The sequence below is a fragment of the Rhipicephalus sanguineus genome, chromosome 3, assembly GCF_013339695.2.
Source record: "Rhipicephalus sanguineus isolate Rsan-2018 chromosome 3, BIME_Rsan_1.4, whole genome shotgun sequence".
Taxonomy (NCBI): Eukaryota; Metazoa; Arthropoda; class Arachnida; order Ixodida; family Ixodidae; genus Rhipicephalus; species Rhipicephalus sanguineus.
In genome coordinates, this window is record NC_051178.1 from 134,943,782 (window position 1) to 134,961,809 (window position 18,028).

Genomic DNA, 18,028 nt, shown 5'->3' on the forward strand with positions numbered 1-18,028 from the left:
ATTATACATATACATATACGCAAGACAGTCACCACTATGCGTGATTTGTCAAAGCGTCGCCGCGGTCCAATCGACGAGATAAAAAGCGCGCGCTCGTCGCGCAATAACGCGCCGGCGCACGTGCGCCGAGGAGCGCCGCGCGGTCGTTCGACTGGTTCGTGTATGCTAAAACGAGAGCTTGGTACACGTGCAGTCAGGTAACCGCGGAAAAAAAAGAAAACAAACGTCATCACGCAAACACTGCGCCTTTCCTATACCTCCTTAGCGATCTCTCTACAGTCTCCGCGCAACCTTCCTCGTTCGAAACAGGAGTGCCAGATAGCCACAGGGTTTCGGTCGAGAAGTTTGCCCGCGCGGTTTCGTTTTCTTTATTTTCGCCGCGGCGGAGACCTCATTTCGAAGGACAGCCAGGTTTAAAAAATACAACGAGATGCCTTGTTACGATGGGGCTGGACCCGAAAGACTGCCTAAGATGTCGGCCAGTCCGCGGTGTTATGGCGAACGCGGCCGATGAACCGTTTATATAGGAACCTAAGGGCGTACGCATTGCAGCCGCGACTCCCGTATAATTCACAAGAATAAAGAAAAATGAAAGCATCGAAACCCAAGCCGATCTGTATAGCCATCTGAGTTTCAAGAAATCGCCTTCTGAATGCCTTCCTTCGAGATCAACACGCCCTGCGACTCACGCCACCCTCGCGCGAGGCGAACACTCCCTCGTGCGACACTGCATGAGAAACCACGGGTGCGTGCTTTTGATTCAGTGCGGGGACCCCTTAGTAGAAATACACGACTGAGAGTAAATCATGACTACATATCGATAAACTTAAAATAGGTGTCGTGTCGTTGCTGCATGTTCAACCGCGATGCAGATGCTCGTGATTGTCCATATCAGGTGAGAGAGTTTTACGATAACCAAAGAGCTGTCGAGCGACATCTTAAATGTAAACGAAGCGATGATTCACGCATGCAAAAAAAAAAGCCTGATAAAATGATAAAGATAAAAAAAGATCAGTAAAAAGCAGCATACATCCGCTACCGTTCCTGTCATACTGTAGCCCAACCTTCCTACAGCTTCTATCCTGACTATAAGACAAACAAGAGAGAGAGAGAGAGAGAAAGCAATTGAGCAGCTAACAACAGCGCGAAGCAATCAGGTCTCCGCGAAATTCCGTCACATTGCACGGTTAAAAGGCGTTCGTGAACGCAAGTCACGATGCACATAACCCGCGGACTCGCGGTATATAGCTGTGTGTCGTTTTCACGCTCTATATAGCAGCAACTGCGCCACACGAGTATAGCTGCAGGGAATCGCCGGCCCTCAGTATCGGGCCCTGCAAGTACACACTACACAAGGCCAGTACCGACATAAACGATCTAGATAAGCATTCGCTTCGGAACGTTTGCCGCGAGTGGACCCGTGAGGTACACCGCCTCTCGAAACGTGTGCGAAAATAAGAGGGATGTTTTCAGGAACATGGAGGCTATATAAATGTGACAGCAGTGGTAAACAGTGGTCGAACAAGGAATGTCTTAGGAACCAATAGGTATGGACAACAGAACTTGTCCTCGTCGGTGCAGCAATATGTAGTGAAGTGCACTTGCTTTGCAGAACACACACACACACACACACACACACACACACACACACACACACACACACACACACACACACACACACACACACACACACACACACACACACACACACACACACACACACACACACACACACACACACACACACACACACACACACACACACACACACACACAAAGAAAAAAACATTTACAGCTTTCGAAGCCGACTCCACTTGCTGTAACGATGGGATCCACTGACATTACATAGTCGACCACCGTTTCATCGCATGTGTCTCAGTTTATGAGGATGGTTATTTTTTGAAAGGTCAGAAGTTTACGTAATACACGGGTCAAAATATAACAAACATTCGAACATTCGCCCAGTTTCACCTAGCGTATACTCGAATGTATATATTGTAGTGAAGAAGATGAGTGCTACTCGGAAAGGCAGAGGGTACCACTCAGGTGGAAAAGAAGAAGACGTTTGGTTGTTTCGGCGCTTAGGCTGGTTCCGCCATTAGCACGTAACTTGTCGTGACTGTTCCTCTGTTTTATAAACCAGTGCTACTCCTAAACGCCTTGTTTTAATATATACAAGTTGCAACCTTGAGGAAGACACGTCCGCTTGTTAAAATGTCGGCTCCAGCGACACCGTGCGTTCACGAATTCTTGATATATAAGTAGAATTATACATTGAGTTAATGACCTAAACGGCCACCTAGCGGCGCCCGTATGGTGTCTCCGAACATCGCTGCATGAAATCGAAATGGGTTTCCGAGTGCATCGCGCACGTCACGGCCGCAACAGCTGCTGTGGGACATCAACCCAATCCATCTCGTAATTAAGCAAGCGCGTGGAACCGACGCCACCCCCCCCCCCTACAAAATAATTACATGGCTGTTATATATAGGCACGTGTGGAATATCCAGCATGCCGCGCAACATAAAGCGAAAGAGAGACACGACATTGACAGTGCATGCTGCCGTCAGGGGCGTAACCTAGCTCTGGCGTTCTCGTATCTTATCTGCGACACACGTCAGCTTACATTGTATATGCATATATGGCTGGCTGTTTCTCATCCCTATCCATCCCTATCGCCTCTCAGCAACAAAGAGGAGCATCGGGGCTATGTACGCACAAAGAAACACGGCAAGCTCGATCATTGGCGTAGAATTAATATCTGCAGGTAAGGTCAGAAGTTGACGTAATACACGGGTCGAAAAATAATAAAAATTCGATTAGCGCAGTCCCCCCCCCCCTTGCGTCCACTAAAAACATAGGCCATTACGCTGACCGCATATATATATGCTACAACTAGGGGTGTGCGAATATCAAATTTTTCGAATACGAATCGAATACGAATATCCACATTCGAATATCGAATCGAATATCGAATATCAAAGGAAAAATGCCTCCACAGTAACAATATTTTATTTAACATGTAGCTATTTGAAAAAAAAAAAAAACGTTAACTGCCTGACTGGCAACACAACATACACTGCTATCTCCAGAACGCAATGTCCAGGCTGGCACAATGCACATCACAACACAAGCACATGTCACGGCATAATGAAAGTAATGACTACATGTTATCATGAAGAAATATGAGTTGCTCCACATGATCAGGCAGCAGGCGCTCCCTTGTAACAGAGACACCCCCGCCCCCCCCCCCCCCCCCCCCCCCCCCTGCCGCTGAAAAGGCGCGCTCGCTTGGAACAGAAGTGGCTGGTATAGGGAGGTACACGGGGCAAAGCTTTGCCAGACTGGGGTATCTGAAGGTGCCTACAGTCCGCCACCAGTCACGTGGGTCACTGTCTTTCTTCAGAAGTGGTCCCGCATAGTGAACGAGTGGTAGTGCGGCACGTTACGGCCGCATAATATTGAAAATGCACGCTTACATGATCGCCAACAGCGCTGCACGTCGGAGATGCACCAGCAATAAATCATACGTATTGGGGCGCTCGTCGCAGGCAGATATCGTTCCTCCGTGTACTTACGATGTTTATCGCTCCTCTCAGCAACGTTTTTAGCTATACGAACACAGCAGAAATGTGGAAGACGAGCTACTGTATGCATGATAATCGAATAGCATATTCGAATTTTTCGAATATTCGAAGTTATCGAATATTCGAAACTTTTCGAATACACGATTTTCGAATCGAATACGAATATTTCCAATGTAATATTCGACGAATATTCGAAACTTTCGAATATTCGCACACCCCTAGCTACAACGCGAGGCACATATTAGGAATGCAGACTGTGAGCTCAGGTTCGGAAAATGCTTTTTCTCAGATTACACATCACGTAGAGTACAATATACTGGCCCTGCCTCTATACCCAAAACAATAGCTCCACACTTACATGTTCCATTCTGGCTAGCTTTAGCTGGATGCCATAGTTCCTACAAGACAGACCACAAGAACCAGCGTCTTCTCGGGACGTTTTTCATATTCTTCCCCTCGTGTGAACTCGACAAATCTGCGAAGCCCAAGTGGCAAACCTTTCTTCGGTTCTTTTTCTTTTTCGGTTAGTTTCCTGTTAACAGGCCCAGGGGGTAAACAAAAGGGCAAATTTTGAGACATAAAATACTTTTTTTTTTCTTCCATAGCAGCCCTTGAGACAGCTCGGGGTGTCATTTCGGTCCCGGAGAATTACAGTAGCGACGTCCTGTTGTAGTCTCAAGACGTGTGGCCTTAACAATTATCAGCCAAGGCGAAGTACACTCCGTTCTCTAAGAGGCGCCTTTCCGTTCATTATACGTCCGCGCTCCCATGCCCCGGAGCAGGACGACGTTTCCGCTGGCCGCAAACTTGCGAGCATGGTTGCTCACCAGTGGAGTAAAAGCCCCGCTATTTCAGGCCCACAGGCTTGGCCCTAGGGAAGCCGATTAGCGGCGGCGCTGTGCGAGTGTGAGTCACGAAACAAATCGAAGGTCACGAATGTAGGGGGAGTTCTGGGTAACCAATTATAATGCACACGCAGCGCCAGTGGCATGGAGCGCCCATCTGTAACTCTATATAAATTGTCGGTACAGAGGATTATCGGAGAACACAACTTGTGCAGAACAGAGATTGCAGAACACGGTCAGCTATTGTAAAAACAGATCGTATGCGACTGCTGGCAACCCAGCTCACCAGCCACGGAATAATATAAAGAGAAAGAGACACAAAGAAAAGCCAACAGTCCTGTTAGCTATTGCTAAGGGGAGCACAGGTGAAAGCGTATACGCTCTCATGAGACACTCATTACACAGTTCTAGTATGGTTCGTAGATTTAGCGTTGCTTGGGTACGATAAGCAAACTTAACGTGCGTACTCAAGAGTATAGTGCATGACGCATGCGCAGTGGCGACAAGCGCTAGCGTACGTGCCCTATTATAAAACTGCCCATAAATTACCTTGACGTTCTCAGTCGAGATTGCGTCGTTCAATCGCAGATGACGTCATAACACGCCGTCTTTGATGACGTCATCACATATTACGATTGTCATTCTGTCACGTGACATTTGGTACCATTCGAGCTCACGACGACGCCGGACGCCAGGTATTTTGACTCATGAGACATATAGCGTAAAAAACACTCAACAGCGTTCGCCACAAAATCAAAGGAGGTCGCAGTGCTTAGACGTATTCCCGAACTGCAGCACAGTTTTTCTGGCTCGCAGCAGGGATGACGGTTGGGGCCTTTGCACCGGGATACACGAATACAAGTGAACATGGTTGTTTGAGGTTACGAAAGACGCTAGTTCCCGCGGCCCATAAAAGGAAGCATGACACATCCTTGTGTGGAATGGAAGTGAAAGATATATAGAGGAGAGCGGAAAGGGGATGCCACCTTCTCGAGGTACGAGTAGAGAGCCAGGTCGGAAATCCAACTCAGTATCTCTCGCAGTGTAGGCGGACGCTCTTCGCCACCGCTACGGTACAGCTGAACGCAATCTATATACAAAGCTGTCCCCTCAAAACAGATTTATCACTGTATAGGCTTCTCTCTCCCCCCCCCCCCCTTCTGATGATGATACATATTACTGCATACCTCCCGAGTGCGCTAAACATGATGCAATAGCCGCGTACACAATCTGCCTCAGAACTTTGCCAATGCAGCGTTAATTGTGTAACGAGACTCCTTTAAGTCAGATCACGTTGCAGCGCGCCGTCTTCATTCTTCGCACCAGACACGTATACGGATATGTACATGTTCGTTCTTCATGGAATCACGTACTATAGAGCAAGGTAACGCTAGTGATGGTGGAGTGGCATGCGCTTTAGTCAACATGGTTCCGGTAAGGTCCTTACACGCCATCCGAATACACGCATACGAGGCCGAGCGGTCAACGAGATCGTGGTATACGGTGGTGGTGGTGGTGGCGGTGGCGTGATTGTGTGCAAATGGCGGCCACGCTTCCACGAGCGTGTCTACACGTTCGCTGCCCACGCCAGCTGTCTTCGAAATTAATCGGCGGCCCCGCTTGGTGCGCGCCCGGTCGTACACGCCCTCTCCTTACCGATCCCGTGGCATGCACCTCCGAGGCAACTGTAATGCCAGCTCTGTACGTGCATGCACGCTGACAGCGGTCGCGGCCGTGCACAATGTCGGCACGCACTGCACCGCGAAGGTTTAGCGTCGAGGTCCTGTACTGCACGCAGCCACCCCTGCGTCAGCCCGGTCTGGCTCGCTAGATAGCTGTCAGTAAGCTTGCTGTAAGGCTCGCTACGCCTGTAAGCAGGCGTATATACGCCTACTTAAAGTGCACACTTACTCAGAATAGTAAGCGAGCGTGGTGGATTCTGCTGATATATTATTTTGCTTGCCCTTGCAGCTTAATTCCGTTTCTTTCATGAGAGAGGGAGAGGCAAAGGAAAGACACCGAGGTTGAGCAGAGGAAATATACAGTTAATAAAAACAATAACTGTTGGGTTTTCACGTTCCGAAACCACGATATGATTACGAGAGACGCCGTAGTGGACAGCTCCGGAAATTTCGACCACCTGGGGTTCTTTAACGTGCACTTGAATCTAAACAGAAGGTCTTGTAGCAATGCGGCTGCCGCGGCCGGGATTCGACTCCGCGACCTTCGGGCCAGCAGTCGAGTATCATAATCACTAGACCACCGCGGCGGGTGAGATATGCAGTTGGCTGCCCTGTACTTCGTAAAGGTAAAGGGGGTCATAGTGCTTTTCATTTTACGATCGCGCACGGAAGCGACAGGTGCATCTCAAATTTCGCGTGATGCGCCGGCACGAAGCACGCTTTTGACGAATACAATAGAAGGGCCGCGGTAACTGTCCAGCCGCTATTGCTGCAGCTGCTTGCAGGCTCCAAACAGCCACCTTGTCACTACATACGGACAGTCTTTGTGGTGTTGGAAATAGATAAATGGATATTAATAAGCATCAGTATTGTGAATAAAGCAATGACGAGGGGTCTACAGTCCCAGCCGCTCCTATGCAACCCTGAATACAGAAGGCGCCGATCATCGAGGTTGGATATATATGGTCATCGATCTCTCTTCCAAAGGTCGTGGGGAGGGCGGTGACTTCCACTACTGTGAAGTAGGAAGCCAGTAAGCTGTGACTATGGCGGGCCTGGTATATAGTCAATACTGAATTTATATACTATCATTATTGATCATATTGAGTGATTAAAGAGAAAAGCACTCAAAGGACCCGGTGTTTCTTAAGCGCATGACGCATATTATCTCATCAGCGACGGCCAACGGCGATTTCAAAATGAAATACTGTAGTAAATAGGAAACCCAGTTGTCTCAAAAGTGTAAAAACGGCATGACGTTCGTTTCTATGCAAATGGTCTTGTCTTTCAGGCAAAATTATTCACGTAATTCTGCCATGTCGGCGAAATGACACGCCTTTATATGTTTATACGTTTACGCCACGTCCATTTTTTCGACGCAATAACGCTGGATTAGTCGAGTTCATCGGTCAGGCGAGAATTGTTGTTCAACGCGTCTTCTGTCCGCCGACGCGATCCGCCAGAACCTGCAGCCATATATAACTTCTCTGTAAAGAAAAATGCTAATGCACTGGCAGGCCTGGGGCTGGCAGCACTTCGAGTCGCTCCAAACCAAAGCTCGAAGCGTGTCGTGTCGGCACCGCCACGAGCTGCTGAGAGCAACGCTGGGGACAGACAATGGCCGCACGCTGAAAGCAACGCGGAAACGAACGACGACGCCTTCTCTTTGCGCTAGAACGCGGGCACCGGAAGACGGCTGGGAATTCAGGGCACGCGGCACAGCCCGGTGCCGATGCGTATACGCGAGTGCAAAAGGCACGGCTCGTACCGCACAGGTGACTTGGGTGAACGTGCATAGCGTATCACTATGTTTACAAATTACTACACGAGGTTATTGTACTATATGAGTCGGGTGCTAGCCGTTGTGTAAGGATACATTGCGGACGTATGCCAGCAAGCAAAAAATGACGACAGTATACATGGGCTTCCTTATACAAGCTTTTACGTCTAATGGCTCACCAAACTTTTGGAATCGCGGCTGAGCTCGAGGGCGCGGGTTCGATTCCCGGCCACGGCGGCCGCACTTCAAAAGGGGAGAAATGCGAAGAACACCCGTGCTCTTATAGTTCCATAGGTGCATGTCCCTAGGTGGCCGACATTGATCTGGAGTCCCCCACTGCGGCGTGCCTCGCAATCATATCGTGGTTTTGGCACGTAAAAGACCAGCAGTTATTCTGTTCTGTTTTAACTGGCTTGCTGTGCAGAGGTTGAGGTTTATATTACCTCGGCTACTCCATTTCTATAAGTTCTGCAGCGAAAAAAGAAAAAAAAGAAGGGTTACCCAAAATAACAATTGAGCAACTAAAAAAAAAACACATAGCACACTGAAACAAGTTAAAATAACGTGGTAATGTACAGTTTGATTGCAGAAGTTCACGTTGCAATAAAGCGTCCACACGTACACATTTCTAGTTCTGCCCACAGCATATGGACTAACACATCATTCCGTATATAGCAACACATAGCTGTTAATCACAAGCGCTTATCTAGTCCGGTGTCCACTAAGAAGCCTTTCAGGAAGACCGGCCGTATTAAACTTTTTGAGTCGATCAGTGTTAAATAAACAAAAAATTGCCTAAGAAATGCGACTCGCCGTTATTGCAGGCTTTCTGTGGATATTAGAAAGTTAAAGCTTAATGAACAAAGCCGCAAGAACGTCTAAAGGCACAAGCTCGAATATTGGACAAATCACTGTGTGTACTAAAGCCGAACGATGTATAGGCGCCGCAGTTTTCTCTACTAACTTTTAAGGCGAAAGCCTTAGATGCCTAATCAAACGCGAAAATTGACCGTCGGCGGCATCGACCCGAGTGACTCAAGAAATAATCATCACGTGATTACTTCACCATATGACGTCTTCATGACGTCACAAATCGCCAAAATGTGTGACGCCATCATGACGTCACATAAAGGACGTCACATAAAGTGACGTCGCATGATGACGCCATCGCATAACATCGGCGCTTGGCCAAGGGCAGGCCAATAACGGAGGCAGGGCAAAATCACGGTAGGCGCAGAGAGCTTTCGGAGTATATATACATCGAGTGAGAAAAAGAAAAATTGGCAAAGCTTGCAAGCGAAGCCACGCAAGGCTTAAAACAGAGAAACTGGACGATTCTGAAGCCTAATATGGCTGCTTCTATAGGTTGATTCTAGGCCTTAGCTATGTGATGCAGGTTGTTTACAGGTTGCTTCTAGGTCGATGCCAGGCTTTAGCTCTATAGGTAATGCTAGGTTGTTTCTACGTTCATTCTCAGTGCAGAGAGGTTCGGGTTAAACCAGAGACGACACGGACGTCCAAACTGCAGAGACAGAACCTCGCACTGAAACCAAGCGTTCGCACCTCTCGTAGATCTACGAGCACGTCGTCATTGGCGTAGGCCTTCCATCGCTTCGGGGTCTTCTCGCAGCCGCTAGGTGGATACAAATTGCTTCTAGGTCGTTGCTAGGCTTTAGCTATAGGTGATGCTAGGTTGTTTCTGCGTTGATTCTCGGCACAGAAAGGTTCGAGTTAAACCAGAGACAGTCACAGAAACGACACGGATGTCCAAACTGCAGAGACAGAACCTCGCGCTGAAACTAAGCGTTCGCCCCTTACATAGATCTACGGGCACGTCGTCGTTTACCCAATTTCTGTGGCACATACCCGTTTATTACGATGATAGTTCTTTGGTTCGTCGGACAAGGAACGATTTCCTCAACAGCTTTGCTGTTAAAAAAATGGCTTTCGCCTTCGAGACGACATAGGCGAAAGCGTAAGGGACCCTGTGAATTTTTGTACAAGATAAGCTCCATGACACGTATATCCAACTCGCAGCCTCGAGCTCAGGTAAGCAGTCGTCACAGCACACTGCGTTGCCCAGCACGCGCGACCCAATACTGGTCACCGAGGCCGCGTGACACACGGGGCAGCCGATAACAGTGCCCGGTGCGCGATAACGGCTGGCATACCTCCGTTTGGAAGGACCTTCGACCGCGCTTATCTTGCTGTGCTTCAAGAGCTAGTGCATTCTCTACTTAACGTTTGCAAACGATAGCACATATGAGAAGATAACGAAGGGCACCTTCTCTCTCTCTCCCTTTCACCGAAAGCCGCTTCCGCCTTCTCACCTCTTATATCATATACTATATGCTCTGCAGCAAACGATCAATGATAGCGTACCCTGTCAAGTGCACATGAGCTGCGCACGATATAGCGTCTGTACACGTGTGTTAAATGAGTTTGCAGTATTCATTCACGAAGCCAAGAGCATGTATAGCACATACTAATATAAGTACAAAGGAAGCTCTAGCCACTCGCTTGTGCACTATGCGAAGTGTTGGCACTAGAGGTCAACGTCTGATCTTGCCAAAACAGTACTCCCCTTTACTCCGTTTCACCCTCCTCAACCCCCCCCCTTTTTTTTTTGGCAGTGTGAAAGGCTAATCTAATTTACTGATAGACTCGGTACAAGTAAATCTTTTTTTTTTGTCCCTTTAAGGAGCAACTCGTATCCTCACAAAAGAGAACGTATATTTCGCGCCCAGTGCTGTGCTTGTCTCTGCCCCCATTTCACGCGTATGAAATATTGCGTGATACGTATCGCCGCAACCCGTTCACCGCTATAAGCGGTCTCATGAGGGGGAGCCCTCGGCGGGCGACGTTCAACCACCTCGACCCGCAATATGGTGATGATGACAACGGCCGGGTCCGCGCGCAGTTCGACACGCTTGAACGGACACCCCGGGGCACGCGGTCTCTCTTCCCTCTCACTCCCCTCTTCTGGCTTCAAATGCCTCCCCCGGTGAGACAACATATGCGGAGCACAGGCACGGCCGATTAGAGGTGTGCACGGGCTCCGGGTAGCCCGAAAGCCCGAGCGCGACCCGGCCCGCGGGCCGGGCTCGGGCGGGCCGACGTATTTTCACCTCGGGCCCGGGCCGGGCTCGGGCTACCTGGAGTTTAATCGGAGTGGGCTCGGGCCCGGCGCAAAGCCCGACTCAAGCCCGATATATAGAGAAGGAGCGGGAATTGTTTTCCAGCACGCACACAAAGCCTTTTCCGCGACAGCCCTTTACCGCTTTTCCTTTCCATTCGCTACTTTAAACAAAAGGGGAGCAGGCAAAGCACTGCCTCTGTTGCACTCCGACAAACAGAGAAGTACCACTACCTGAGCTAGTGACGGCGCCAAGCGACTGTTCCGCATTGGATTTAAGGCCAAATCCCATATGAGTGAAAATGCACGAGACAGCGACGAGCGACCCGACGTAGATCGCCTTCGTGCAAGCTGATGCTTGCATGGGCTATGGCGAGCGAACTCCATTCTTGCTGGCATGAGGCCGTCTTAGAGACTGTTCGTCGTGTGTCGTTTGATCACATTTGATATGCTGAATAAAATGACAAATTACCGGAAAACGATGTTTTGTTTTCGCAGCGAACCTTCAAAAAGTCGGGCCGGGCCGGGCCGGGCCCGGGATTGTGTTTTCGTACGTCGGGCCGGGCCGGGCGGGCTCCCAGCCTTTTGCCGTCGGGCTCGGGCGGGCCTTCGACAAAGTCAGCGGGCCCGGGCCGGGCTCGGGCTCGGAAATACGGCCCGTGCACAGCTCTACGGCCGATAGCCCGGCCCGTTTGCATGTGCCGCGCCCGGGTGAGCACCGCGTCCCCCCCTGCCAACGAGCGGCCGGAAGAGACGTTGCGAATACATCTTCATAATCGGAAAGAGCGCGCGCATAACTGTATGCACGCGGCCGGTCGCCGGAACCGCCGTACACGTTACATCGGCACGCGCTTATGAATACGCGCGTCCGCATATCAGCACGCAAGCGCTGCCACGTCGTCGTGTGGTTTGTATACAGCCATGGCGATTGAGCGGACACCAAGGAGGTTAAAGGCGGACACTCGGCGGTCATGACACGCGCGTCGCGCTGATTGTTGTTGTTGTTGTTGTTGTTGTTGTTGTTGTTGTTGTTGTTGTTGTTGTTGTTGTTGTTGTTGTTGTGTGTGTGTGTGTGTGGTGTGTGTGTGTGTGTGTGTGTGTGTGTGTGTGTGTGTGTGTGTGTGTGTGTGTGTGTGTGTGTGTGTGGTGTGTGTGTGTGTGTGTGTGTGTGTGTGTGGTGTGTGTGTGTGTGTGTGTGTGTGTGTGTGTGTGTGTGGTGTGTGTGTGTGTGTGTGTGTGTGTGTGTGTGTGTGTGTGTGTGTGTGTGTGTGTGTGTGTGTGTGTGTGGTGTGTGTGTGTGTGGTGTGTGTGTGTGTGTGGTGTGTGTGTGTGTGTGTGTGTGTGTGTGTGTGTGTGTGTGTGTGTGTGGTGTGTGTGTGTGTGTGTGTGTGTGTGTGTGTGTGTGTGTGTGTGTGTGTGTGTGTGTGTGTGTGTGTGTGTGTGTGTGTGTGTGTGTGTGTGTGTGTGTGTGTGTGTGTGGTGTGTGTGTGTGTGTGTGTGTGTGTGTGTGTGTGTGTGTGTGTGTGTGTGTGTGTGTGTGTGTGTGGTGTGTGTGTGTGTGTGTGTGTGCGCGCGCGCCGCGCGCGCGGGGGGGGGGGTAGAGGTTGAAGGAGAGGAAGAGACGCTACTTCTGCAGCCCTTGCTAGAAGCATGGTTCAGAGAGAGAGAGAGATACGAAGAGGAAAGGCAGGGAGGTTAACCAAGCTTTGGTTAAGCGTTGCTGTTGTGAAGAGGTGGAAAAACCGAGAGGTGACGTTCGCTGGAAAGTGAATTAGAAGCAGAATCTATAAACGTTGGTTAGAAGAAGTGAAAAAACGGTGCTCAGAAAAGCGAGGAGTAGGGTAGGGAAAAAAGAAAGCGGTGGGAACGAAAAAAGAAAAAGGAGGAGGGGGGGCGGTAGGAAAACAGCCGTTCTCGGGATTCCGAGCAGCCAACAAACGCGAGCCCCCGAGGTACAAATGTCATTGCCAGCACTCGAAAAAAAAAATAATAAACGTGGTCTCGATCTTATCCGGCGACGTGCATCGCTCCTATACGAAAGTGGCTCGATGTATGTATGTACACACACAGTCGCAGAGCGAGAAAGACGGAGGAGGGCTTGCGTGGTGGAGGGGCACAGTTACGTGACCAGCGTACGACAGATAACGAAACCAATTCTGCGGCTGCCCCTGCTGTGCCAGCAAAGGGGGAGCACAGACAACCGGCAGGGTTAAAGCATAACAACGACGCAGCATGCCAAGCCAACGCACCGGAAAGCGGAACGACGAGCAGGAAGCAAGAGGCTTCTCCGCCAAGCAACAGGCCTCCCCTCCCCTCTTTCTCACTCGTAACACTCCCCCCCCCCCCCCCCCCCCCCCCCCCCCCCCCCCCCCCATACACATACAGATCGTCTGTAGAAAGAAGCAGGCAGGTCGCGCCAGGGCTTCCCCATACAGCTGTTCGCGAGAGGCCGCCGCTGATGGTGCATAAAGAGCGCGGCGCCTCAACGATATGCAAGAGAAACAGGGGCGTCATATACACGGAACCAGGCTTACATAAGCACGCTACAGCCACTTCGCTCGCAGACTGAGAGCACGCGTATACACGCAAAGTGGGGTTCGAGCATTCCGCGGCTTGGCTTGAGTTTACTGCTGCTAAGCAAGGAGATCATAAGGTACAATGCAGCTGCAGAGTAGGGCACGGCCTAAGCACCACAGCTCATGACGACCTCTCTGTCCAACTTCAAGTAAACTCTCTCTCTGGAGCTAACAAGGAACGCTTCCACTCTAACTCGTCATGCTAAATGGAGGGACAAAAACGCATTTGCGAGACGTATATATACATATACTGCGTGGCGTGGCGTCGCCGCGTTCCTGTGCATAGAATATCGATCAAGATGGCCAGCCAAAGTGAATAAACCCATGGAGCGCACTTCAACCATAGAGCACTTTTGATGTACCTCGCCCATACTGACCTCCATTGATGTGTCTATGGCATTGGAGACATCAACCTTCGAAAAAAAGAAAGCGGCGAAGTTAAACTTTATGTGGAATGGAACCTTCTACGATACGCTGAAGTTGCGTGGGTTCTTATAAAGCCGTCGCCATGGACTTTACAGGTACAGGCGGTCGGGGCGGAGAGAGTCGCGAAACGAAGCGGTACCACAAACGGTTTGCTAAAGGCTATATAGCTAATCCCAACGCTTGATTTTGCGGCATTTCTGGCAAACGTGAAGTCGGGTATTGTAGTGAAGAGAGGATTCCTTCACAGTCTCACAGTGAAGCCAGCAACTGTGCACAGCGTTAGCACCAGACTTAAAGGGGCCCTGCAACACCTTTCTTTGTTATATTGGAATAGTCCCATTATTGACGTATGACTCTTCACGAGCCATATGCCGCAAAAATTTTTCGAATCCGTCAAGTCTAAGTGGTGTTACCAAATTATAGAGATCACGTTCCGCAGCTTTCTCTCTCAACTCAACGCAGCGAGCGCGCGGAAAGCTGCGCGCGGCGTGAGGGGAGGAGGGAGGGCGGAGGTGCGAGGAGGCGACGTCAGCGCCGGCGGCATTTTTTTCATTTTTTCTCTCTGGCGTCTCGGCGCAACCACGTGGTCTGTGCCGCCACTTCCGGTCGGCTTGCGTCGTTCTCGTCGAGCGGAGTAGATCGCGCTGTGTATCGCGCGTGCTTGAAAACTGCGCGTCGGTTTGGTAATGTTGGGTGTGCACCTCGAACGCCGTAGTGTTTTCATCGCTCTGCCAACCATGGAAGCAAACGTGCGCGCTCGTTTGGAACGAATGACAGCTGAGATCGGTTTCGGCCCATACTCCGATACACCGCCTCGTAAGACGGCACTGGCAGACGACCCCGAAGCGCCGCCATTACCGGACGCCAGCATTGTTATCGGAGACACGCTGCGCCCGTGCCTCGGTCGGTCGTGAGAACGTGCCGACGATGCAGTTCTCAGCTGACGAGGCAACACTCGAACGGCTGCCACTCTCAACGGCAACCGGCGATGGTCAAAAGCACAGAAATATTCACGTTTTCGGCACTGCGCATGGCGAAGAAAACGGAACCACGCAACTACGAGCAGACGAGCTGTCGGTGAGACCGGAAGTGCTAATATTAATGTTTGTTCGGTGTTTTTAACGCGATAACATAATATAAACATACATATTATCTACTTATTGAACTCAAAATTAACAACGAAAGTAATAATGAGGGTGTTATCGTGATTATAACATCAGCCAATGGTGGAACTGCCGACAATCGCGTCATATTTTGCGGACTAATACATCATTTGTCGAGAGAAGAGGGAGCGATTTTCAGCTGACTTTGAGAATTTATTGTAAATTCCAGGCCGTGCGCATCGCTATAATATTTGGCTCGCGTGTTCTCGGGAGCCTCGACTACCGATCGGCAGCGCTTTTTGAGCATGCTCGAAAAGTGTTGCAGGGCCCCTTTAAAACACTACGATGTTGGAACTCACGTATTAGCTGCGAGCAAATTCTCCTCATTGACCGCTGCATTGTTTCCTTTATAATCGGGAAAACAAAGTGCCCTTTTAGATAACAGTGCCGGCCGCCTGATGAGGATTAATGATACGTAGGCCCTTATTTATTTATTTATTTATTTATTTATTTATTTATTTATTTATTTATTTATTTATTTATTTATTCCGAACAAGGTTCAAAGCAACTCGGGAAATCTTTAATATTGGGAACAGTGGAAGCCTTAATTCGAATTAGTCTTTTTTTTTTTTTTTTACCACCCATGATTTCTTACAACGCTCTGCCAAAGCTGCATATTCAAACGCAACGGCGCGTTTGAACACAGTCCTTTCTGAAATGCGGCCGCATCACGGCCATGAGTCGCACCCACGACCTCAATCTCAGCGCCAGGACGCCGCAGTCACTGAACCAGCGGCCATGACAGGTAGATCGAAGAGACTGCTATCTCGGAGTGCACTGTTATTTTCCCTCTTGAAGATGCAAAGCCGCCTATAGGCCCCGCTCGCAACGGCCGTGCGCTGATATGCGTGAAGTGGCATCCAACCGCTTCATGCAAAGCTGTTTACTTTTTCTCCTCTCAGGACGAGCGGCACAGAAAAGAGATTTCGTGGGAACGTTGGCGCAGCGCTCACGTATACCACGCATGCGTGCCATTATCGCTGCATCGCCCACCTGCAACTCCGAATGGCGGTGGCGGTGCCCTATGCCACGACGAAGTGAAGGCAGCGCGTTTTCGTATTCAAATGGCGTACTACTATTCAAAGCGGTCGCGCGCACAAGCGACGTGCCACACGGCGACGTCTCGAAGAGCACGGGCGCCCGCACGAAGCAGCATACGTAGTAAGACTTCTTCCAGGGCGAGTTGCTTTGTACACACGTACAAAAAAGTCCGATTATAGAGCGAAAGGACACGGACACAGGAAAGACAGGACGCCACGAGCGCTCGTGGTGTCCTGTCCTTCCTCTGTCCGTGCCTGACAATGACTTCAGCAGCATCCGTACCTGAGGAGGGGCTGCGGCCGCGATGCATCCCCTGGCGTGCACCTTGGCCAAGTCGTAGCGCTTGGAGCGGCGGGTCAGGCATCCGGCCGCGATCTTCGCGGCCCTGGCCACCAACTCAGACATGGCTGCTTCGGGCCGCACGCTCACCGCACCATCTCACCACGAAGCACAACACACACAGCAACCCGACACTCACGCACAGAGCCGCGACTCCGAGGCCCGTGGGAACGCGGTTACCTTAATCCGAAGGTTCGCGCAGGTGCGCTAGTATAGGGCCGAGTCGCCGGCCAACTTCACAATCACAGATCTGAGAACTACAACAGTGGCGTTAAAGACGTAAAATGGGGCAAGAAAGAGACGATCACTCCCGAGGCACAAGGCGAGGGAGGCGACGGGGTCGAAGAGGGTGAAGGGGTGTGACTGCACGCTGGGAAGTGCTTTGCTGAAGGGTGCACTGTGTGCCGAACAAAACTGCGATGCTCGCCGAACTGTCTCCGGTGGCTGAAGAAGAGCAGGGCAGCGAGGCACTTCGTGGACAATGAGCGATTTCGCCGTCTGCGCGAAGAGTTCGAAGGCGGGCTTACTCGAAGCACGCTTGCGATGACGACTGCGTCGACCACTCGCGCGAACAATATAGATCCAGGTCAGACGTTTAGACAAAAGAAGGTCCCGATGCCCATCCAACTTGTCTCGGTCACACTTGATGGTGTTCTTCAGAGCACGGGCGCGCAAGGAAGGTGAGAAACGCTCCCCAATTAAAGCTCACGGTGCCAAGAAAAGGCCGCGGCGCGCCACACGAACTGTAACACTTGAATAGCAGGCGTCACGACAATGTACACTTGAGAGTGGGCTCAACGGTGTGCCTTCGTGTCCATTCAGAGCGTCACTCTTCTTCAAGAAGGTGCAAAGTCAGGAGAATGAGGCAACGGGCCACACCTTTGGAGTCCTTGGAGAAAAAAAGTCAGCACATTGCTGCACCTGTCACCAAACTGGATGGAATCGGGAACACTCCTGTTGAACGACTGGAGAGAGAAGCGAGCCTGGTGAAAAGCGAGCTTCCCTCGTCGAGCTCCCGCGGACTTTTGCTCGCACCTGACACCCGTGACGGTATGCGGTATGACAGCGTCAGGCCGGACTCGGTAACGGTGGGAAGGATCGTGTGGCAGCGCGCAGGGGAGCTGGTTAGAGCGAAGAGTATCCGCGACCGACCGGTGGAGATGCGAAGGTATGTGCGACAGCGCGTCAGTGGCTTCGCCAAGCGGCAAACACACACGGCGGCGCGCGTAGCGAAAACCCGCCCACTTTAGGCGGCGGCGGTCGACCGCGCTTATCAATCACACGGCGATGAGGCGGCGGCAGAGAGGAGGGCGAGCGCGTCCGTCCAGCCGCCGCCACAGCAGGTCGTGGTCGCCACGTTACGGCTGAAAGCACTGCAGAAGGGGCTACTTGAACAGGCGGCTATGTTTACCTTCTTTTCTTCACGAATTCGAAGACAGTTCGACGAGGGAGG

The 18,028-nt window shown here is 50.8% G+C and overlaps 1 protein-coding gene across 9 annotated transcripts in view; it reads right to left on the reverse strand.

Annotated features, from left to right (window-relative positions):
- LOC119387204 (partitioning defective 3 homolog) overlaps positions 1 to 17,378 on the reverse strand; it is a 179,741-nt gene extending 162,363 nt beyond the window's left edge. For 4 of the 9 annotated variants that reach the window (XR_007415394.1, XM_037654520.2, XM_049413405.1 and 1 more), the window contains exon 1: positions 16,519 to 17,378. Coding sequence is in view for 8 of the 9 variants with exons in the window: in XM_037654520.2 (XP_037510448.1) it covers positions 16,519 to 16,641 (123 nt within the window). In the remaining variant the exon portion in view is untranslated. The remainder of the gene's footprint in view (positions 1 to 16,518) is intronic. The other 5 variants (XM_049413407.1, XM_049413408.1, XM_049413411.1 and 2 more) reach the window with 3 other exon arrangements.
- Between the last annotated feature and the right edge of the window lie 650 nt (positions 17,379 to 18,028).